Source organism: Tamandua tetradactyla, chromosome 14, assembly GCF_023851605.1.
Source record: "Tamandua tetradactyla isolate mTamTet1 chromosome 14, mTamTet1.pri, whole genome shotgun sequence".
NCBI lineage: Eukaryota > Metazoa > Chordata > Mammalia > Pilosa > Myrmecophagidae > Tamandua > Tamandua tetradactyla.
Window position 1 is genome coordinate 45,678,871 of NC_135340.1, and position 22,239 is coordinate 45,701,109.

At 48.9% G+C, this 22,239-nt stretch overlaps 2 protein-coding genes across 3 annotated transcripts; one reads left to right on the plus strand and one right to left on the minus strand.

Moving 5' to 3' along the window:
- Nucleotides 1-1,616: 1,616 nt before the first annotated feature.
- On the plus strand, nucleotides 1,617-11,230 carry LPCAT4 (lysophosphatidylcholine acyltransferase 4). Of its 2 annotated transcripts, none has more exons than XM_077127348.1 (14): nucleotides 1,617-1,821; nucleotides 3,102-3,244; nucleotides 3,564-3,784; nucleotides 4,153-4,265; nucleotides 4,388-4,448; nucleotides 4,756-4,799; nucleotides 5,013-5,047; nucleotides 5,557-5,611; nucleotides 5,729-5,811; nucleotides 6,081-6,206; nucleotides 6,546-6,678; nucleotides 7,869-7,967; nucleotides 8,332-8,488; nucleotides 8,770-11,230. In XM_077127348.1, exons 1-14 carry the CDS (start codon nucleotides 1,708-1,710, stop codon nucleotides 8,943-8,945), a joined length of 1,560 nt encoding a protein of 519 aa, XP_076983463.1. In that variant the 5' UTR covers nucleotides 1,617-1,707; the 3' UTR covers nucleotides 8,946-11,230. The 2 variants fall into 2 exon arrangements, with proteins under 2 accessions (XP_076983463.1, XP_076983462.1); XM_077127347.1 differs by having other exon boundaries at nucleotides 4,741-4,799; nucleotides 8,770-11,229.
- Nucleotides 10,012-22,196, minus strand: NUTM1 (NUT midline carcinoma family member 1). Its single transcript, XM_077126735.1, has 9 exons — nucleotides 22,179-22,196; nucleotides 21,844-21,906; nucleotides 20,467-20,542; nucleotides 17,712-18,420; nucleotides 15,127-15,255; nucleotides 13,822-13,961; nucleotides 13,053-13,339; nucleotides 12,662-12,778; nucleotides 10,012-12,257 (listed from the first exon to the last, which is right to left on the minus strand). The coding sequence occupies exons 1-9, from the start codon at nucleotides 22,194-22,196 to the stop codon at nucleotides 10,248-10,250; spliced, it is 3,549 nt and encodes a 1,182-aa protein (XP_076982850.1). The 3' UTR covers nucleotides 10,012-10,247.
- Between the last annotated feature and the right edge of the window lie 43 nt (nucleotides 22,197-22,239).

The window sequence follows — 22,239 nt, forward strand, 5'->3', positions numbered from 1 at the left end:
AGCAGAATATATGTATTCATAAATTCAGAAGCTAAAAATATAGGTTACTAGGGGCTGAGTGGGGAAGGGGATTAAGGCATTAATGCTTCATTGCTATGGAGTCAAAATTTTGGATATGCAATTAACACCACTGAATTGTATATTAAAAAATGGAAATTTTAGGTTGTATACAAGTTACCATACACACACACACACAAAAACCATACAATTGTACAACACAGTAAACCCTAAAGTTAAGAATGTGCTCGTTAACAGCATAATTATAATAATATGGTTTCTATAAATTGTAACAAAAGTACCACACTAGTGCAAGATGTTAATAATTGGAATAACTGTGTGTTTAACAGGGGCTGTATGAGAACTCTGTACATTCCTGATGATGGTGCTGTAAACCCGCAACTGCTCTTATATCTACATATATATATATATATATATATATAATTTTTTTTTTTTAAAGAAAGCCAGTGGTAGCAGACACCTTACATATGGGTGGGAAATAGTCCAACTGAAATACCTGCAAATCTCTCATAATGCCCCAATGGCGAGGCCTTTTACCTTCACCTGATTCCTTTGCCTCCCCTAACAGCCGTTTGCTGGGTAGAGGAGAGAAAGAAAACTAGGTGAACTGAAGGCACCTTTTTTCCACAAACAATGAGGCTCTTATCCCCTGGCTTTTTGACAAGATGCTATCTTTCTGGTTGTATTACAGGCAGTGGGTTTCAAAATTCACCCAATGTCCTGGCTCCCTATTCCACCACAACTTAGGAACCAGGGAACCCACCCGGGGGTCTGAGGGTGTTAAGGTGTCCTCTCTGGTTCATTGTGCTTCCCCTCACGCAACAGCCGGCCAGAGAGAGAGAGAGAAGAGAGCGTGGAGAGACCAGCAGGAAAAAGCGATCTTTCTGGGCTGCTACGCCTCTCCCCAGGTAGGACTCAGGCAGGACGTGCAGGCCAGCGTGCTGGGGGATGTTAGGGCCTCACGGATTCAAGGGGTCCTCACGCCAGGGGAGGCGGCCCTGCTCAGCGCAGGCCAGCCACGGATGCGCAGAGCTGGGAGGAAGAACGCAGCCACCAGAGGGCGCGAGCCCCTCAAATCCTCGCGCGATGGCGTCGCCGCGACCAGTAAGGAAAGGTGGTCGGCCTGCGAGGAAGGGAGGCAGGGGCTCAGGGGGCCCGGGGAGAGAGGGGCCCGGCCCCAGCGCCGAGCCGCCGGCCTCGGCTCACAGCGCACTCGCCCCTCCCTTCCCACCAGCCCAGGGGCTCCACCCTGATCTGCTCTCCACGGGTGACCTCGACGCCGGGGCGTGGACCGCGGGCTCTCTCCGCTCCGCACCCACCGCGCGGCCCTAAATCCGCTCCGCGCTGGAGGCCTGCGGACAGGCGGCGGCCAAGTGTGTCCAGCAGAGCGCCCTGAGGGTCAAGACCCGGCAGGCCAGCCTCCAGCCGCTGCGGAACAATGGCCGGGGGGGCTGCGGATGCCTCGGCCAGCGCCCGGGAGCTGGGGCGCCGGGGCGCTGAAAGCCCCGCCCCTCGGCCGGCGCCCTGACAACGCGGGCCGGGCCGCGCCGCTAGCTCCCCGCCCCTCGGCGCCCCGCACCAGGCGGGGCCGGGGCCAGACTGCCACCGCCGCCGCTGCTGCAGTAGCGGCAGCTGCTGCTCTGCAGAGCGGGGGCCGGGGCGCCCTCCCTCGAACCTCCTCGCGCCGCTATGAACCAGGGAAGTCAGGGGGACCGGGTCCCCTTCAACCCCACTCCGGGACCCCCAGCGCCTCCCAACCCCTTCGTGCATGAGTTACATCTCTCCTGCCTCCAGAGGGTTAAGGTAAGGTGTGGAAAGGGGGTGTCGCGAGGACTCGTGGGGATAGAAAAATGGGCCATTTAGGGCCCAGGCCAAGATGGGGATGGGGAACCAGGAAGGAGGTGGGTGAGAGGCTTGCGGAGTGGGAGTCGGAGGTGCGCACGTGGGGGAGGGAGTCGGGAGTCCTGAACAGACGCAGCTTGGCCAAGCTCGAAGGTGTGGAAGAATTGAGTAGGTGAGGATGGAGGACTGCAGGGAACCCAAGGGTAGGAGAGATGGAGGACACAGGGGAATGCGGATTACATCCTGCGGAGGCTGATGGGCTAGGAGGGAGTTGGAGGCTACGGAAGCCGGGGGTTGGGGCGGGGGCGTGTGGAGTGCTTCTGCGGGGCTCTGAATTAGAACCGGGAGGTTTCTGCCCCCGGAGCTCGCATCCCTATGCCCTTCCAACACCCCCTCCTTCCACAACCCCACCCCCACCCCCACCCCCCGCACTGCAGCACCTCCCGGCTGGGAAGAGGGTGACTGGTAAGGGGGTTGGCTACAGGAAGTGGAGGGCCGCACCAGCCCAGCGGAACTTGAAGGTGGTGTGGCATGGGAGTATTCGAGGTGTGTGTTTCATTACCTCCCCTGAGGCGGGCTCTAACGGCTCGGCTTGTTTACCTGCACTGCCCCAGGGCAGCCGATGGAGTCACCCTGGCTCCTGGCAACCTCTACCTTGTGAAGTAGGGCGGAGCTCTTTTCTCCCTCAGCCCCCAGTACTCCGGGACTACTGTTGGGCAGAACTAGAGACTGGCCTGCAGCCCGAGAAGTGGACCTCTGTGCGTGCCAACCCTCTGCCTCCTAGGCCTAGTGTGGAGAGTACTGTGGACCTGGTTTCTTTTGGGCATCTGAGCTATTTATGGAATGGAATGTGTGTGTTGGGGGGGGGAATTATTTCTAACCCACTCTCCCTCAAGCACTGTGCTGGGGGCTTTCACATGTTATCTCATTAAATCTTCTTAACAGCCCTTCAAAAATGCTAGATGCATTTTTAGACATTCGTTTTATTTCTATAGCTGGGATGGAGACCAACTGAGAGACAGAGGCCCCTAATCCTATTAATCTTTTATCGAAACACTTGGCCTGATTATCTTCATCCCACATTGGAGCCCAATCTCCTCTCCTGTCCCACACCACATATCTTCTGAACTACACGGGGTGATGATGGCTCTCTTCTCTTGGGTCCATCCTTGTGGAAGAGGGGAAGTTATAGAGGGAGCCTCTTCCAGACCTGAAGTTGCATTCTTTCCCACCCTCTGCAGTTCTGCCTCCTGGGGACCCTGCTAGCCCCCATCCGAGTGCTTCTGGCCTTTATTGTCCTCTTTCTTCTATGGCCCTTTGCCTGGCTGCAAGTAGCTGGTCTTACTGAGGAGCAGCTCCAGGAACCAATTACAGGATGGAGGAAGTAAGTGGGGAATCAACCCCCAGTGAACCTACCTCTCACTTCTCTTCCATTCTTACCTCCCTTTGAGAAGAGGATGGAGGGCTCTGGAGCTGTCTTACCCTGATTGGGTAGGTGAAATGAGTCAGCCAGGCTCAGACCTGGTACCCAGGACCTCAACTCTTAAGTGATAGGCCCTGCTATGTCCCAAAATGGCCGTAGACTCCAGCCCCTTGGGCTGAGTATTTGAGGACAAGAAAGAGGCACTGTATTTTCCCAGTAGTCTGAACTATGGGGTGGGTGAGGGAACTGCTTCTGCTGATACCCGTCCTTACCCTGGCAGGACTGTGTGCCACAATGCGGTGCTGGGCCTGAGCCGCCTGCTCTTTTTCCTGCTGGGTTTCCTCCGGATTCGTGTTCGGGGCCAGCGGGCCTCTCGCCTTCAGGCACCTGTCCTTGTGGCTGCCCCCCACTCCACTTTCTTTGACCCCATCGTACTGCTGCCCTGTGACCTGCCCAAGGTTGTGTCCCGAGCTGAGAACCTTTCTGTACCTGTCATTGGAGGTGAGAGAATTCAACAGGGATGAAGGGAAGGATGACAACTCTGGGAACTGGAGACATTGTAGAGAGAAAAACTAGCCCCAAGTGGGGAGGGAGAAGTTAGAAGGAATTTTGACTGATGTTGGCAAATGAAATGTAAATTAACACTATTTGTGGACCAAGCTCTTGGACTCTGAGAGCTAGGACATACAGAAGTAGTTGGAGGACTCTAGTCAGTTCCCTAAAAGGACGACATATAATAAACGGATTGTCCAAGGGCAAGGGGACGACTGAAAAACATCTCAGACTAATGAGCGAGGTCAGGCTGCGTGATGTTAATGCCCTCAGATAGGAACCATGTGACTCCTCTTCATATCCTCTCCCAACCCCAGCCCTTCTTCGCTTCAACCAAGCCATCCTTGTGTCCCGGCATGACCCGGCTTCTCGACGTAAAGTAGTTGAGGAGGTCCGAAGACGGACAACCTCAGGAGGCAAGTGGCCCCAGGTGGGTAAGGGTCTTCAGATCCTCCTCTCACCTTTTATGTGCTCCTCAAGAGGCTTTTTCCTCTCTCCTCCCCTTCAGCCCACTCTTCCTCATTCCTGTCCCTTGCTTTTTTCCCCCATCAGGTCCTATTCTTTCCTGAGGGCACCTGTTCCAACAAGAAGGCTCTACTTAAGTTCAAACCAGGTGAATAAGATGATATTGGGTGTAGGGTGGTTGGAGAAGGGAGCAACAAATTTGGGGAGGGACTCTGGAATAACCCAAGAAGTGGAAGGGCCAAGGGATCAGGAGGACAGAGAACCTCCTCGCTAATTAAAATTCAAGGAGTCAGAGAGAAAATGATCAATGAAATGGAACAAGGCTAGAGCAGTATCCTCGTTTGAAAACTGCACCAGATCCCCACACTTCATCCCCTCTAGCTACTTTATGCACTAACCTCTGCTGGGGGTGGGGGGGTGGGGGTGGAAATGGGATTTAGGAGCCTTCATCGCAGGGGTACCTGTGCAGCCTGTCCTCATCCGCTACCCAAACAGTCTGGTGAGTCTTAGTTCAAGAAAGGGTGGAATGGGTGCACGAACACACCATAAATGGGAATAAGTAAAAACTATTGGCATGATGATGGTATGTGTATGCGGGTTGGTCTGGGGGCAAAGTCAGGGCTTCTGCTCAAAGGGAATTGGCTAGTTCTAGGGATGAAAAATAATGCCCTTCTCCCCACCCCCCACCCCCTACCCTCTGCTTCTCCCATAGGATACCACCAGCTGGGCATGGAGGGGCCCTGGAGTGTGAGTTGTGGTGTCCCTGGGGTGAGGGTGGGGAAACAAGGTCCATCAGAGAATTCCTGGCCCATCTTCCAATCTCCAGACAATGTGAATGGCCCTTCATTCTAGGGCTGGAAGAATTCTAGAGAAGGGGATGTCTGTTTCCTTCTGTTTTGTTCTGATCTCTCAATATTATCTGAAACTGCTTTCAGGTATCCCACCTAACTCACTTTTGCTGTGATTAAAGTTCATTTTAATTTAAATTCCTAGGTTCCTAAGTGATTTTCTACCTCCATTCCCCAAACCTCTTGCCTGCATCTCTGGCATATCCCTTGCAGCTCTTATCTCTTTCCCTACAACCCTTATGGCCCCTCCCACGGTCACCCAACTGCGTGTTCACCCTGCTGACTGCGTGGCTGGGAGTTCATTTCTTTATCAGTGGACAGAACTTTCCTACTCCCCTCCTTGGGGTGGGAGGAACCCATGGCCAGGCAGCTGTGATTGGGGGGCAACTGAGGTCTCTCATCTCTTAGACTCAAAGTCCTCTGGCTCACAGCCTCTCAGCCCTGCAGCATCGTGGATGTAGAGGTATGACCCCATGGGAGGGATGGGAGGATGGACCTCCACAGACCCCTGAAACCCTGGGAAGAGAGGGTGGGAGTGGTCACCCCTAGCTTTGAATTCCTGTTATTGTCTGTGTTTCAGTTCCTCCCTGTGTATCACCCCAGCCCTGAGGAGAGCAGGGACCCCACCCTCTATGCCAACAATGTCCAGAGGGTCATGGCACAGTGAGTGTCTCACAAAGTATTTCCTGGAGCAAATATACAGGGCAAAGGAACCATGGGGGGGAGGACCAAGATTTTGTGCAAAGATGGGAGGTTGGGGAAGACAGGTAGGCAGTAGAGAGGGTTGTTTGACAATTGAGACTAAAGAGGGGAAACTTAAGGGACCTAATCTACTTTCCCTAGTCTTCAGGCCAGAGTGCCAGAGTAGAATGAACCCTCAGAAGATTCTTTGGCCTCCTTCCCCTTCCTTTCATCCCATCTTCATCTGGTAGGGCCTTGGGCATTCCAGCCACTGAATGTGAGTTTGTGGGAAACCTGCCAGTGATTGTGGTGGGCCGTCTGAAGGTGGCATTGGAGCCGCAGCTCTGGGAACTGGGAAAGGTGCTTCGGAAAGCTGGGTAAGTGACCTCGAAGATGGGAGGATGGGCATTGTTACATACAGACAAGGAAAAAGAGTAAGACAAGGGAGAAATGGAAAGAAGGGAAAGTCTTAAAGAAAAAAGTCTCACAATAGAGGAATTTTAAAAAAATAGTGGAGTAAAAGGAAGGGAAAGATACATAATAACAGGTGAGGAGAATGGGAAGAACTCTCAAGGAACTATGAGTCAGAGTATCTTAGGAAAATACCAGCTAAACTTGTACTGGAGGCACTTTTCAGGCTGGGGCCAGGGTCTTGCTCGATGGTATGTACACAGAGAAATGGAGCCTGATCTCTGCTTTCAATAATTCCCTTGTAGACTGTCCCCTGACTGTGTGGATGCTGGGGCAGAGCCAGGACGGAGTCGAATGATCAGCCAGGAAGAGTTTGCTAGACAGCTCCAGCTTTCTGATGCTCAGACAGCGGCTGGTGCCTTTAGCTACTTCCAGCAGGTAAAGGAGCTGACATGTGGAGGGCAGAACCTAAGGTCTTACACAGACTGACACACTTAGGGTTTAGGCTAGTATCGGAGTGGCCATGTCAGTTGCATAGAATGGTGAATTTGGAGTCTGCACTGGATCTTCTCTCAGCCATTGTTAGATACTCATTTTTGTGAGCATGCAGTGCACCAAAGAGCAATGTTTTAATCATTGTGGGGAGGAACAAAGAAGAAATGATTTATCACTGAGGTCCACACATTCCTGAAGCCATCTTAGAGATTGGCAAAATCGGGGATCATACGACCTTGTGGGGCACTGGGTGAGAGTGTTTGAAAAACTGTCATGAAAGTTAGGCAAGAACATAGTGTGGAGGAAACAACACTGTTCAGGTTATCAGATGTTAAGAGCTTTAGATCTGGAAATATTTGCAGTACTTGAGCAGGTTCTTAAAATCTCCCATAACTTCTCCAGGGAATTTCTGAAGTATCTTAAGATTCTTAGCAAACTATATATTTCCAGGGACTTTAATCAGGTTTTCCTATAGAATTATAATAATCCTAAGAGATACTTAATTTAACAGACAATAACAGTGTCTCAAGTCTTTTTGATCTGAGGTACAGACCATGGCTTTCAGCATCCTCTGAAGGGACAGAGAGTGTCCAGTGTGTTGGTTCCTTAGATTGGATCAGCCCATCCCTAAAAGGAGCATCCCCATTAAGCCAATGGCAGAGCAAAACCCAAAACCCAAACACCAAGATTCTCCATAGAACTGGCACAGCAGGCATCTCCTGCTTTTGTAAGAAATGCCAGTGTACCCTTTCAGTCTGTCCAACCAGTTCTCCCATATAGGCTGAATCTGCACAAGGAGAGAACCAGTTTGTCCAGCTTGGGGGGCTGCAGTGCCCTCTGCTGGCATGTCAGAAACTTGACAGTAATTTTAGCATTCCTGAGGGATTCCTCCTATTTTTAAGAGATCCTTTTATGGGAGAACTGTGTTACCAGGTGCCTCTGGAGTATAGTTTGAGTAAGCCCATGGCCTTGGGGATCCTGGGGGAGATTGGGGAAAACAGCTCTGAGGGAAGCAGTCAGTCAGTAAGGTGACCCCATGCCTCCTGAGAAAAGGGGAGAGCCAAAATCCACAGAGCCAGAGGGAGGATCCAGTGTTGGTCCCTGCATTACCCTGGTTTCTCTTTCACCTCCAGGATGCCAAGGGTTTAGTGGACTTCAGAGATGTGGCCCTTGCACTGGCAGCTCTGGATGGGGGCAGGAGCCTAGACGAGCTGACCCGCCTGGCCTTTGAGGTACCAGGAACAGGGATGGGGGTGCCTGGTGGTTATGCTTAGCCGCCAGGAGGCCTGTATGGTGTGCTGTTCCCACTCGCTTCTGGATAGTAAGTGCTTGTTGTCCGGTCTAGTCCCACACTGTCTAAAGCTGTCATGGCCCAGTGTCTCTATGTTGAGTCCTGGCTGGGAACCAGGAGAGGGAAGTGCTATGAAGTTCAAACTTCTCCTGTAGAAAGGGTCCTAGAAGGTTGGCAGTGGGTGTGTGTAGTGGTCGTGGGGGTGGAGGGGAGTTGGTGAGAGAGGAAGAGCCTGTCTGGCAAACCTGTGGAGCAGTGTTGGCCAGTGGCTTGATGGCTTAACTCGTGTCCTTTTTCTCCCCAAGCTCTTTGCCGAGGAGCAGGCTGAAGGGCCTGGCCGCCTGCTGTATAGGGACGGCTTTAGCACCATCCTGCACCTGCTGCTGGGTTCTCCCCGCCCTGCTGCCGTGACTTTGCATGCTGAGTTGTGCCAGGTGGAGCCTAGCCAAGGCCTGTCCCTCTGTGAGTCACTGCCTTCCTGGTCTCACACAAGCACTAGGGGCAGGACCAGCACTTGGGACTTGAAAGCACTGGGCTTGGGGAAAGGAGGACTGGCAGCCACTGCTGCGGATCAGAATGTGTGAGAGGTCAGGCTAGAAAGGGAGAGAAGATGTAAAACCAGATTTGAGAAATTAAGCAGAGATTAGAGGGAGAGAACATAATCAGTTCTGAGAAAGGAGCAGGGACATCCTCTCCCCTCATTCTTAGATCTTTTTCTCTTTCCCCATCTCTTATTTGACCAGGTCAGTTCCAGAACTTCTCCCTCCGTGACCCACTCTACGGGAAGCTCTTCAGCACCTACCTGCGGCCCCCACACACCCCTCGAGGCACCTCCCAGACACTACATGCCTCATCCCCAGGCCACCCCACTGCTCTGGCCAATGGGACTGTGCAAGCACCCAAGCAGAAGGGTGACTGAGCAGCCTCATCCCTTCTTCCCTTTCCTCCCCAGCTCACATCCGGCCCCGCAGACTCAGGGCAGCACTAGGGGCCAAGCATATGCCTCAGCCCCCATCTCTGCTCCTGTTTGATTTTTTGTTGTTGTTGTTTTTTAAGTTGATTGTCATTTTTTTTTGTAAGAAACTATTTTATATATAAATATAAATATATATCTATTTAAAAAATGAAGCTCTATGATACTGATATTATCATTAGTTGGAAAAAGATTAATGGTTGCATGCTGCTCATTTTAAGACTCTGAACACACCCAAGGTCAGTCCTCTTTGCCGTAATTGGATGAATCATTCTCATTTCCAGTTGGACAGGCCTCTTTCCTGCACTGAAATTACTTAAAGAGATTTCACATCCCCTTCTGTTGCCATATCTTATATTCACACATTTTAACAGGCTTCCTCATGAACCTCTTTTCAGCCTATTCCCTCTTGTACTGTCCTTATTAGAGATTAAAAAATAGCTGACTGCCATTCCATATTTCAGAATCCTTTTGAGACTTGATTCATTCTCCTGTAGTAGAAGCAAAGAGCTGTGTCAACAAGGAACAGACCCTCCTCCCTGCCAGGTCAGATCAGCCAACACAGGAGTTTCTTTGCCACTGAATTAGCTGATAATCATTTGATTCCCTTGTGTTCATTCTGTCCTAAGTGCATTTAAGAAAGGTGCCATGTAGTAAATTAGGTTTAGAAAATTAGATGTGTAAGCCAGAGATCTGATAGGTAAAAAAAGCCTCTTTCCATCTATAAACTTTTCAAAGGAGACATGTCCAGCGAAGGACTCCCCAAACCAAGCCTAGGCTTGTGAAGAGGGAAAGTATAAAGTGGTCATTAGGGACTTAACCATAGCATGAAAGTCAGTGTGCTCCCAAGAAGAGGCTGCAGGAAGCAACAAAAAAGGCTGGAGTCAAGGTAAGTTACCTGTGGATCCACAGAATCCAGGACCACCCCCATCTACTTTCTTCTTTACAACATTTTACTCCACCTGGCAGCAAAGATGTGAATACAGAAGAAAGATGCACTGAGCAATTTGGAACAACAAAAAAACTTTATTAGTTTTTTTTTCCATACAACTCCACTTTTAAAGCTGTTTCTCCCTCCTAAGGGATAGTCTCCATCTTAGCCAGTCTGACCATTCTTCCCATCCTTGCTACTTTTGTAAACCAAGAAACATTTGGCAGAGAGAGCCTCCACTGATGTGCAGCAAGGGTGAAGTCGACTATGGGGCCCCCATCTTTAGGTGCTGGCCTGCGGGAGAGGATGGGAGATCCCTACTGGCTACGACGTCGCTTCTTCCTTCTCCCAGTGGCGAAACTGTCACGCCGCCTTTTACGAGGCTGTGGAGCTCGAACCACTCCCAGAGCTAAGGATTTCTCCCCGGAGACCCCAGGGTCAGCTCCTGGGTGGGGCTTCTTATCAACAGGGGCTGGGCCTCCAGCTAGAACGCCCTTCTCACACTTGGCAACAGGACATGGAGGTTGGCTGAGGCCCTCTGCCTCATCAGAGGGGGCATGGGCGTGGGATGCTCTCCGGACCCCTGGACTTCCTGTAGAGGGCAGGCCTGAGGTAGCGTGAGGAATGAGGGGAAGCCCCCGTGGTGACAGGCTGAGTTTAGAGGCTAAGAGGTAGGCAAAGTTAGAGAGTTCCTCATCTTCCTCCACGTCCTCATCTTCCCCCTTTTCTTTGTTGGCTCCATCTGCAGAGCTGCGTGTTTCACTAACAGGAGAGGTTTCTCTCAGAACTAAGGCATCCCTAGGTCCCCATCTAGGGGAACTGCTTTGAGGGTCCTCATGAGGAGATGGTGATTTGGGGATTCCACTTATGTAAGACTCTTGATTCCCTGGTAAGGGAGTAAGATCTTTAGGAATGGATAGTTCGCTATCCTTTCTGCCCTCTCTTTGGGGATCGTCAGAATTAAAATTTGGCAGGCAGGTGTCCTCACTGACCCCCGGTTGGCAGTGGTCATCTCTAACAGCTGATATGTTGACGGACCCCGTGGATTCCAACAGAGAAGAAATTGAATTCCCTCTGTTCCCTGCATCTTGGCTAGCCTCAGGGAAGGAGGAGGCATCTTGGGCCCCCAAGATGAGAATATTGTCTTGACATAGAGGCAGAAGGGTTTCTTTGGGAGACCCCAGTGTAGGGGCAGTGGTTTTGCTTTCCAGCAACTGGGAACAACCTCCAGCCCACAGATCACTGGGCTCCCTTCCAGTCTCGGGGCCATGTCCTCCATTTTCTCTGGGCCTCAAGGCAGGGCTGCTGGCCCTGTGAGTTCCTGGCAGGCTACAGTAGTTTCTCTTTTGGGGCTCAGCTGTGCCTCCACAGGGAATTGCACTGCTCCCTACATCCCCAGATGATGTGGTTTCTCCAGGACACAGAGAAATGTGGCTTTTGGAGCCTAGTATCGGGCAGCCTCCCTGGTGGTTGGTTACATGTTCCCTATCTTGGAAGTTCTCTAGGACTTCCTCAATTTGTAAGGGCAACTCCAAGCCTACAGCATCCATCTCACTGCTCAGCCAAAGCCCTGGACTAAGAGAGGCCCCATCCCTGTTCACAGCTCCTCCAGGAGAAGGGTTCTGATCATAACTCTGAACCATGGCAGGGCCTGTATCATCCCCCCACATGGCTCCTAAAGAGCCTTCCTGGGGCAGTGCTAAAGCCTCCTTCCCTTGAGGAAGCACTCCAAGACCTGCCATCTCTTGACCTGTCTGAAGCCCCAAAACCTGGTGGTCTAACCCCTGACCTTGCAGAGGAGCTGGCTTTTCAAGTCCAACAGCCAAACAGGGAGCTCCCTCCAGTTGAGGGCCTTCTTGCCAACAAAGTGCCAAGACTTCTGAAGTCCTATCAGCCACAAGCGAATGCTCAATGGATCCTACTCCTCCCAGGTGGCCATCCTGGGATACCTGGTTTGTAACCTTTCCAGACCCTCTTCTCTCCATTCCCAAGGGTCCTTGAATTCCCTGTGGAGCTGCAACTTCAAGCTGCAGGTCCCAGCTGCTAGAAGATGGCAGAGAACTTGCATCCTGGCGCATCCCCCTTGTGCCGTCTAGTGCTCGCTCATGCCTACCAGGCCCTTCTCTTGCCCTCTTTCCTGGAGAAGCAGTCTTTCCAAGGTGAATAATGCTCCCAGTTGTGTGAGGCCCAGGGGAGGGCCGAAACCTCCCACTCCCATCTTCCTCCTCATCAGAAACAGAAGGACTCGAGTCTGAATGACCTCCACTGCAACTTGGAGGTGCTTCTGCATCATCCTCCTCCAAGGCCAAGAGTCGCTTCTGTACAAGCTGGAAGGAAAACAGACAAATACCAGTTCTGCACGTGGTTTTAAGAGGAGGTGCGGAGTGGGTGGTGGGACAATGGTACCTGAGCAGGGCAGGGAAAGCAAGCAAGTGGCTTAAGTGATGGTATTAAAAACATTCTGTAGCTCTTCTTTCTTCCCTCTCTTGTTATCTTATCCCATATTCTAAGCCCCTCCAAACCTTTTCCCTCTCCATAGTCACCCATCTACTTGTTCTACACCTAATGCTTAATCCTGAAGCATTTTTCCATTTTCAGACTTTCATGTCCATTTCAGATTTTCTGGAAAAGTCTGAAGCTTTTCCAGAAGCCATAACCATCCAAGAGAGTATAGAGTTAGATAAAATTATGCAGACTTCTTATTCTGATATTTCCTACTTCACGGGTTTACCTGGGTGAGAGTGAGTTCTTCTTCTTGCTCCAGCTCCTCCATTAAGGCCAAAGGATCTCTCTGTTTTTCTGGGGACAGCACATCTGCCAGAAATCGAGGGTGGAGGATGGCTTCCACCTGGAAACAGAAGGGAGCAAGATGTGAAGGTCCTTGACAGGAGGTAGCCTGTGAGGGTGGAGGCTCTAGAGAGGAAGCCATGAACCTCAAACTCCCACCTCCACCCAGGGGGCTGTATAAGCCATCACCACCACCAGCTACATTCACATGCTTCTCAGCAGTTAAGGTATAGAGCCTAGTTCCTAACTGCCTTAGGCAGAACTCCAGATCTTTGGTTCCCAGGAGTACCTAGTCCCCAGGATCTGCTAGAAACAGATCTCCAAACCCAGCTCACCTTGGAGACAAAGACCTCCTGAGAACACAACTGGTTAATGTAGCTCAGGAGATCTGGATCTGGGTACATCCCTTCCTCCTGTTGCTGCTCTTCTTCGTCTTCCTGCTTTCCATCTGACTCCCCAGTGGCCAAGCTACTCTCCACCAGGCCTTCCATGATGTCAGCATACTCTTTCACAGCTTCTGCTGGGATCTCCTTGGGTGCCTCGGGAACTGGAGGTCTCTGGGGTTTGCGTTGCCGCCGGCGGGGAGCCCGTACCTTGGAAGCTGCCTTCTTGGGAACGTACACTAAGCAAGACATGGAAAGGAGAAAGGGAAAATGGCACAGAAGCTATAACTTTTATAACCTGGGTATACTGAAATGGTTCCAGGCTATGTCAGGTCAACCTAAAATACTAGCAATGGGAGATTTCGGAGCTGGAGAGTCTAAGAGAGAATCTAGGAATGAAGAATATTGGAACCCCTGAAATTCCAAGAAGTTCCTAATCCAGCTCCTATTTCTTAGGCAGATTGGGTATTGTGACCATCCACTTGACAGTCAAGGAAAGAGAGATTGGTTAGTTTACTTGTCTAGAATCAATACCTAGTTCAGGACAAAGGGAACCTGAGAACGTTGGCTCCTATGGGGTTCTGTTTGAAACATCAAATACCACTGCTTGGAATAAAAGTTGCAGAAACAAGGGCAATGCCTATCCTAATTCGTGACCACTTTCTGCACACCACCCTTTGAGCTTTGGCCCATGGCTCATATTGGAATTGGGTGGTCATACCTGGCTGCTGGCAAACCTCAGGAGCTGGGGGCCCTGGAGGGTCAAGTTTCAGAGGGGCTGCTGGAGGTAGACACTGGGACCCATTTATCAGCTGTGCATTCCGAATCTGCATTTCCTCCTCAGCTTCAAACTCCATGAACCTGTAGAGGATGAGGAAGGCACCGGTAGTGTTGAGGAGGCCAGGCTCACCAGGGATGCAGACACCAGGCAGTGGTCAAAGCTAAGAAAGGAAGTGTTCTCAGTTGGGCAAAGTTCCGCCTAAGTCAAGCCACCCTGGTGGGAGCCACTTACAGGTGGCCGAATAGCAGTTAAGAGGTAACCCCATGGGGTTACTACATTGTTCCTTTACCTGCAGTTGTCACTGAGGAAGGTTGTTTAAAAAATGAACAATTTAGAGCTAGTAATCTTCTCTAGGATAGAGCTGAAGCATTTACTTTTCCATACCCTATCTCACCCAGCACCACAAACGGTATATATAACAGCACTTAATGCAGGCTTATTCAATTAAATCAGGTGGCCCTCTCCTTAAGGCTCTATCTGCTACCACAAAGAAAGCTGAAACCCTGAAGCAGGGCCCAGGGTTGCAATTCAAGGCAGTTCCTACCAGGAGGCAGTGCTGAGATCCTGGAACTCTGAGGGTAGAACTGGGGATACTGGAAAGGTAAACCTGGGAGGCATGGATCCAGATTTGGAGGAGAAAGTAGAACAAGAGCTTGGAGAAAACGGTTCATTTTTCTCATAGTTAATAAGTTTTTTTTAACCAAGGAGATTATCATGGAGGAATGGGCTAAAAGCCAGGAGACTACTCAGGGTGTCAAGGACCTTGGCTTCCCCTGACCAGTTTCTTCCAGAGCCAGCCCCTCCTTGGGATGATGGGATAAATGACTTTCTGTGCCACTATTTACAGTGGAGGGGTGGTCCCAAAGATCAAGCCTTGCCACCTGACCAGTGAGAAGGACCCTGCTTATCTCATCGGTAGGTCGCTCCTACAGCATGGGATTTTTATGCCTACTGGGCTTTGACACCATCCTAAAACCTTTACTATCAAGGCCCATACAGGCTCAGGATCAGGAGATGAGGGAGATTCTGAGAGAAGACAGGATATAAAAACCCAAGAGTTGTGGTGGAAGAAGCAGCCTGAGGTAAGAGAAGAAAGCCTTCGAGGATCCTGGAGACTCCTACCAACCCTTTTAGTAATCACCCACACACTAGACACAAGCTTTTGTTAACTACCCTACGCTGTTCCCCACCATCGCTCTCAGCCACACAGCCCCCCTAGGGAGAATGAGGGATCCTTGGACTCACTTCTCTGCCATCTCATAAAAGATCATCCGGTCAAAGTTGCTGGTGCGCTCCCACTCCTGCACAGCTCTTGGCAGTCCCTCCTCCAGGGTCATGGTGGGCTTCAGCCGGGCCAGGGAACGAAGTACTGGGCTAAAACCCCCATCAGGTCAGTTATATTCTAAAAGCAAACCCTCCCATCCACCTGTTTGGCACCTACTTCAACACATATCCCCTGTTCCTCATCAAATCTAATGTGCCCCTCTGTCTCTGTCACATCCTGCTTCCAAATTGCACTTCTAGACTACCCAACCTCCTAGCCATTCATTTTACCTTACTCCTCTCTTCCAGCTGAAATTTACAAATTTCACACAAAAATAAAACAGATGATTCTTATCACCATCTTTTGAAATCAACCACTATTACCATCCCCAATTCTCAGTGCTGTCTTCAACTAAACATTAGGAAGAAAGCACTAGTGCTATTAAATTAATGGGATTCACCATAAAGTAAGCTTAACCCTGTCCAGAGGCTCTTGAATTTATAAAAAAAAAAAAAAAGGGCACTCACAAATCCAAAAGAATCTCTAATTATTGAAAATTGTGTGGTATTTTTTTTTTCATTGCTTTTTAAGTGTTTTTGCCTCCTAGGTAATCCTTACAGTCAAATATCAATACTAGATCCCCTCCCTCACCCCCACTTCTGGAAGGTTACCCTGATCCAGAAGCCAGGGCCCAGGATCAAGAGCCCAAGGCTAAAGTGAGGACTCCGGTTTTGACTCTTTCTTCCCTTTGAGTCCTCAAATATTGCCCATCAGAATCACCTGGGGAAGTTAACTACAAGTTATGGATTCCAGCATTCCACTCACAAGAATCTAGAACTGAAAGCTGGGTAGTGGCTACCCAAGTGACTCTCCTGCAGAGGGTCTGGACTACGCTTTGGGAGGAGACCCTGCTCCAAAGGTCTTGTGTGTGGAGAGCATGAGTAGACCAGGGTCAAAGGTAAATGGCTCTAGCCCCTTGAAGAGCAGTGTGGTGGTTCCAAAGGAGGCTAAGGGTGGAGTTGCCATTTGATCCTGAAACCAGTTGCTCAGTATATACCTGGAGGAACTGAATGTGGGGACTCAAATGGACATTTGCACACTGGTGTTTCTGGTGGCAGTGTTCAGGATCCACAATGCATGGAGGTAGTCTAAGGATACGACCACTAAGAAATGGAACAGGTAACTATGGTATATACATACAATGGACTGCTGAGCTGCAGCAAGAAGGAATGAAGTTGTCAGGCATGCAACTAGTTATATGAACCTTAAGGACTATATGTTGAATGAAATGTCAGGAACAAAAAGATGAATATTATCATGCCTCAATAATACAAACTAAGTATAATATAAAAACTCATTGAACTGAAATATGTATGTAGTATGTGTTATATGGTGATTTTAACACAAAATGTTAAAGAGGACACAGTGCAGAGTTGAGAGAGGTAGAGGGTCTGGTGGGAAGAAGAGAAAACTCCCCAGATAACTAATGACTGCTTTATAAGCACAACAGACAGCCCATGACCCCAGATTCCTTGGCTAGCATCCACTCAAACCCTTAAGGCAAGGATATTTTGGACTTTTGTGAGTTCATTTCCTCTTTTAGGTTGCCTTATAATGATGATGATAACTATGACTACCATTTAATGGGGACTTCTCTTCTGTCAGACACTGCTAAGCATTCTAGGTATATTAGCTCATTTAATCTCAGCAACCCTCTGGGGTTAATTAATTAATTAATTAACTCCTTTTTAGATAAGAAAACTGAGTATCAATGACATTAAATGTCCTGCCCAGATAAGCATGCTCCCACTTCCCTATTTCAACTTGAATTCTCAATAAAATGGCAGGGCAATAAAATGGAAGCAGGGCACACCAAGTTTCTTTTTGTTCCTGACATTTCATTCAACATATAGTCCTTAAGGTTCATATAACTAGTTGCATGCCTGACAACTTCATTCCTTCTTGCTGCAGCTCAGCAGTCCATTGTATGTATATACCATAGTTACCTGTTCCATTTCTTAGTGGTCGTATCCTTAGACTACCTCCATGCATTGTGGATCCTGAACACTGCCACCAGAAACACCAGTGTGCAAATGTCCATTTGAGTCCCCACATTCAGTTTGAGCCTATACAGTCCATTGCCTCCCACAGGAAAGGCCAGCACTCCTTGTCCTGGCTGGCAGTGAGACTCGACTCAAATATTAGAAGGTAGTAAGAAAATGGGAGGATTATGGCACTTGGGGTCAGAGACCTAAGTTGAAATCATAGCTCCTGTCTTTATGACAGGAAACCTTTCTGAGTGTGGTTATCTGTAATAGAAGCGTATATTTAAAATGCCTGCCTGAATTCACAGTGTTGAAAAGATCACTTGAGAAAAGACACCTAAAAGCCTGTTATAAACTGGGAAGTGGATTAAGAAGTGTATCATCATTATCATGCTTTTATCTTCTTAGGATCTCCAGGGCCTTCATGACTTGCCTTCAATTATTCCTAAATAGCCTAACCATCCCAAAGTTCTCCCTATGTAAAAGCCCTGGATTAATCAATCTCAGGTCTCCCCACTTACATAAGAAAGCAGGAAAGAGCTTCTGCATCGGGACTTTGGGATAGATGCTTCCGGGCCAAAGCTTTGTAGCGCTGCCAGCGTCGGAAGTTCTCATAAACACCCTTGGAGGTATAGGAAAGGTCACTCAGTGAGGGCTTGGATCGGGTGGCCACAGGGCTTCCTTCCCCAGGAGACCCATACGGCCCTGGGCAAACCTCCTGTAGGACAGTGGGGGATAGCTGGACAGCTGGTGGTGGCGCCTGAAGAGGAAGGCTCGAGGGCCCCTCTTGGCTCACCCCGGAAGCCTTAGCAGGCAGAATGGTCTTCACATTAGAGGCCGTCAGGAATCTCGGTGAAGGACCCTCAGAACCTCCACAAGGAGCTCCTGGGGCAATCCAATTGAGGGCCGTCGTCGGAGTAAGGATCAAGTTCTGAGTTGGAGGAGGCTCAACTGCTCCCCCTTCTGTCTTTACTTTGACAATGACCTTGCCAGTCCCAGCCCCACTAGGGCCAGGGCCCTCATCCCCTGCCACCAACAGTGGGCTGGGGAAAGCAGAGAGCACAAGAGGGTTGCCTGGAGAGAATGCTGAAGGCATGGGGGGCTGTGGGGGAGGCTCCCAGGGTGGTTGCTCTGGTGGGCCAGGTGGAGGTGGAGGAAAAGGAAGTGCAGTGAAAGGGGACATAGTGGAGCCAGGTTTCATGGTCATATCCGGTCCAGGCAATGAAGATGCTGTTGAGACAAAGAAAAAGAGGGAATGGGGTCTGAGAAAGGAGACCAGAAGTTAGGTCACTTGGGTCTCTTTTTACTCACTGAAGAACTAGACCACTAGATCCTTAACAGGTGAGGGAGGGGATATGACTGAGAACTAGAGTAGTTTGCAACTGTCCTCCCCTCCCCAGGTGATTTTGATATTCCTTACTCCCAATTGTGAATGAGTGCACTGGAGAAGTTACTCCCTTTCCAACAAGACTCCCCAATCCATGTCTTCCAAAAAGAGACAAGCCCATGCTCCTGGAAAGCCTCTCCAAGAAAATTCCTGGCAGACTTCCACTGACAGCCCCATAGGGAACAGGGTTGACACCTATTCTGCAGGAAAAGACCCCATAGCAGGCTCATAAGCAGAAAAGGGACCTTGTCCAGCTCCTTTAGGAACCCACAGAGGCAGTTTCAAAAAGATTATTGGACCCATCTCCCCCTCTGTCTTCTTATAAAATCTCTTTTCTTTCTTTCCTAACCTAAAACAACAGAAGAAAGATGCAAACTATTAGCAGGAGCAATGACCCTAGGATCCGTGACACTCACACCCATGACACTTCCCACGAGCAAACATGGACATCCCCTATTCCCAACCATGTCAAACAAATTCAAACCACCTAAACCCTGCTCTCAGTTGCTCTGTAGTCACTGCCACAACTCACAGAAGCCCTGTCCCCAGGACCAAGTGTGTGGATTAGATGTTTGGTTCCCAGAAATTCTGTTATATAATAGCCAGGAATGACTACAGAAGATTAGATAAGTACCAGGAAATGGGTGAAGGGTGGGAGATGTAGGGAGGTTTCCAGAGCTGCCAGACGTGTTAAAAATTTGGCGCTGCAGACTGCCTTGCAGTCCTTCTGCTTTGAAATCCTAAAACCAGAAATTTAGGAGTCACTCAGAACAAGACTGTGAGCTGGTTGCTTAGAGAAGGATAATTGAAGTCTGGAACACAATTCTTGCTCACGAGTTGCTTGTGTGGATTCTAGTTAAGGGGACTAAGGATAAACAAAAGGTGCTTAATTAATTAGGACGTGTCTCCTAGGACTTTAAATAACAATAATAGAAGATAATCTGCCTAAATTCATACTAATCCCCCCACCCCACCCTGCTCTTATAAAGAGCATTCCTCTGGCAAACTGACAACACTCAGCTTCTACTTCCTGGCCTTGAAGGAGACATGGAATATAAGCAAATTAGTCATCTCAACAGCAGCGCAGAAGGCCACAAGTATGGCCGAAAGTACTGAACAAAATGAAATTGGTCTGAAGGCCTGAGTCCCACAAAACATAAAATCAAAGCTTTCTTCCCAGTTGGAGTTAACCACCACCTCCCTGGGCCCTGATGAATCAAGGAAAACTGCTATACAGAAAGAAAAGCCATCTCTGGGGCTGGAAGTTGCTGTGAAGCTCTGAGCCCTGGCAGTTAGAGTACTTTCCAGCCTAGCTTTCAGGAAAATGTTTCCCTGCAGGCTTGGCAACAGATGAGACACTGAACTGTTTTTTTGACTAAAATCATCCCCCAACCCTATCTTCTCTCCCTCTTCCCTTTATAAGATGAAGAGTGACCTCATCTCAGTTCTCTCAGGGCAAAATGCTAGAGCAGGCACCTAAAGAAAAAGACTTAAGAACTTGGGCCTTCCCCTTGAAACCCTTCTGGGCCCCTCCCACCACATACCTCTGCCCCTGCTGCACAAACACACATTGATGTGGTCCCCCTCCTAGAGAATCCAGTTCCTAATTGCCAGCCTTTCTCTACCTAGCCTACTTCCTCTGAGGTGTCCTAATCTACCCCTAAGGAGCCCTCTTCCTTCCCCAAACTCCAGTCTGAATTGTTCAGTCTCCCTCCCCAGCCTCCCCCAGGTGTGATGCCTTTGGTGGGGTCCACAGGTCTCCTCCCTCTAGGCCAGCCCAAAGAGCTTGCTGTCAGACAAAAGTGTCAAATGGGAATCCCCAAGGGTCTGAGTAGGTGGCAGGAGAGTAGGTGGCAGGAACCCTCCCTATCTGACACCCACTGACTTACCTCCATCTGAAGCTATCCTCTCAGATTTGGGCACCAACTGTGGCTGTCTGGAAGCCTCCAGGACCCAGAGAATAAGCTGGCTTAGAAGGTACCAGGGATCCAAGAAAGGGAAGGTAAAGATCGAATCAAAATAGAACTAGAATCTAGGACTCAAGGCATTCTGCAGTGGGGGAGGGGAGGCTTGGAATAGGGGGTACGGATGAGGGGAATATTCCACGAAGGACTCTGAAAAATAGGCACTAACTGAGTTTGGTAACAAACTAGGGTTTGGCAGCACAATTGGCATGTACCTCTTTAGGGCAATTTGAAAATACTTTCTCAAATTCCCAACACAACAGTTTTACCTCTATTTACTTCAATTCTTCACCAATATATCTAGTTTTGCCTCTTCAGCCCCACCCAGTTCAAGAGTAACTGACTTCCTCTTAATAACAGGTTGTTGGTAGACCCTTGACTTAATTCAATGATGGCTGTATTTTCTAAACGAAGTTCAGACCACATAGTCTGCATACTGAATCAAGGCGACTGAATATTTGAAATTCAGATTGTCTCAGAAGATCCAGGATAGTTGATTGCTATATGCCTATCACTTACTCGCAAAGTTGTCCTGCAGCCCTCAAATGGTCTACTACCATAAGCTTGGCAGTCCACATCAGGCCAGCCTTACCAGTCATCCCTTCTGCCGAAAAGCCCCACCACATAAAAAAACTGCCATGTAGCCTAAAAGTTCTAGACCAGAAAGTTCTTCTTTTTGTTTGTTAAATTATTTTCTTGTTGTTAAATACTTAATTAAAAAAAATAATTTTAATTGAATTGTTTTAAATAAATGGTTCCATGCGAACCTTGAACAACCGTGCTGGCTCAAGATTAAAAAATTCAGCCTCCCAGCTTCTAAGAGACAACTCAGGGTTGTTTCCAGAAAACAGGGAATCAGTAAGATGACATAAAATGAGGACTTCAGGGAAGCCCTTTGTTTATTTACTCCTGGCTAAATAGGTAAATACATTAGCATGGTTCAAAAGTCAAACTGCAAAACAGAATATACAGCAACAAGTTTTCTTCCTGTAACAGAGTTCTTCATCCCAGAGGAAACCAATATTACCTTTTTCTTATGGACCCTTGCCGAGGCATTTTGTGCAAATGCAAGCTATATTCTTTTTTTTTTTTTAAAGCTCTCAGGTTTTTGTGGTTATAAATTAATAATATGTTTCAGTGTTTTTGCATTATAGATATTGCTGCAATAATCATTTTTGTAATGCTATCTTGGTTCTAATTTCATTTGTTTAAGCTACAGCCCCATAAAGAAAATTTCTACGTTCCTTTAAAATTCAAAATGCCACTAGAAGTGTTTCTTTTATGCTATCATTAGTTACTCACCACTATAAGAAAAAGCGCTGAAAATGCGGGAAAGAGACCTGAGTTTGAATCCTGGTTCGACCACTAAAACATACTTCACCAGTTTCATAAAATAACTTCACGCTCTCTCCGCTGTGCAGAATATTGAATACCCATCATGCACTCTTTACCGCCAATAGTTTGAAAAGGGGCGGGGAACCGGATGCAAAAGCGGGGAGGGGGAAAAATTATTTTAAGGTAAAGGGGTACTGAATCCCAGAGTCCTTTTCTCTCCTGGTGTTAGACACCCACCGCCCCTCAAATGGGTGGGCATCGTAAAACAAAGACAGAATTCTATTCATTAATGTTCAACCCACGTTCACTCCCACCCCCATCTAACGCCTAGCAGTGCCTGGCACACAGTGGGTACACTCCACG

Coding starts and splice junctions, on each gene's coding strand:
- NUTM1 (XM_077126735.1), bottom strand. Junction 18,421..20,466: donor GAGGATAGCTTCAGATGGAG/GTAAGTCAGTGG, acceptor TTGTCTCAACAG/CATCTTCATTGCCTGGACCG. Junction 15,256..17,711: donor GCTCTTTCCTGCTTTCTTAT/GTAAGTGGGGAG, acceptor TGGGGGTTTTAG/CCCAGTACTTCGTTCCCTGG.
- LPCAT4 (XM_077127347.1), top strand. CDS start 1,708: ATGAACCAGGGAAGTCAGGGGGACCGGGTCCCCTTCAACCCCACTCCG. Junction 3,785..4,152: donor TTCTGTACCTGTCATTGGAG/GTGAGAGAATTC, acceptor TCCCAACCCCAG/CCCTTCTTCGCTTCAACCAA. Junction 4,266..4,387: donor CAGGAGGCAAGTGGCCCCAG/GTGGGTAAGGGT, acceptor TTCCCCCATCAG/GTCCTATTCTTTCCTGAGGG.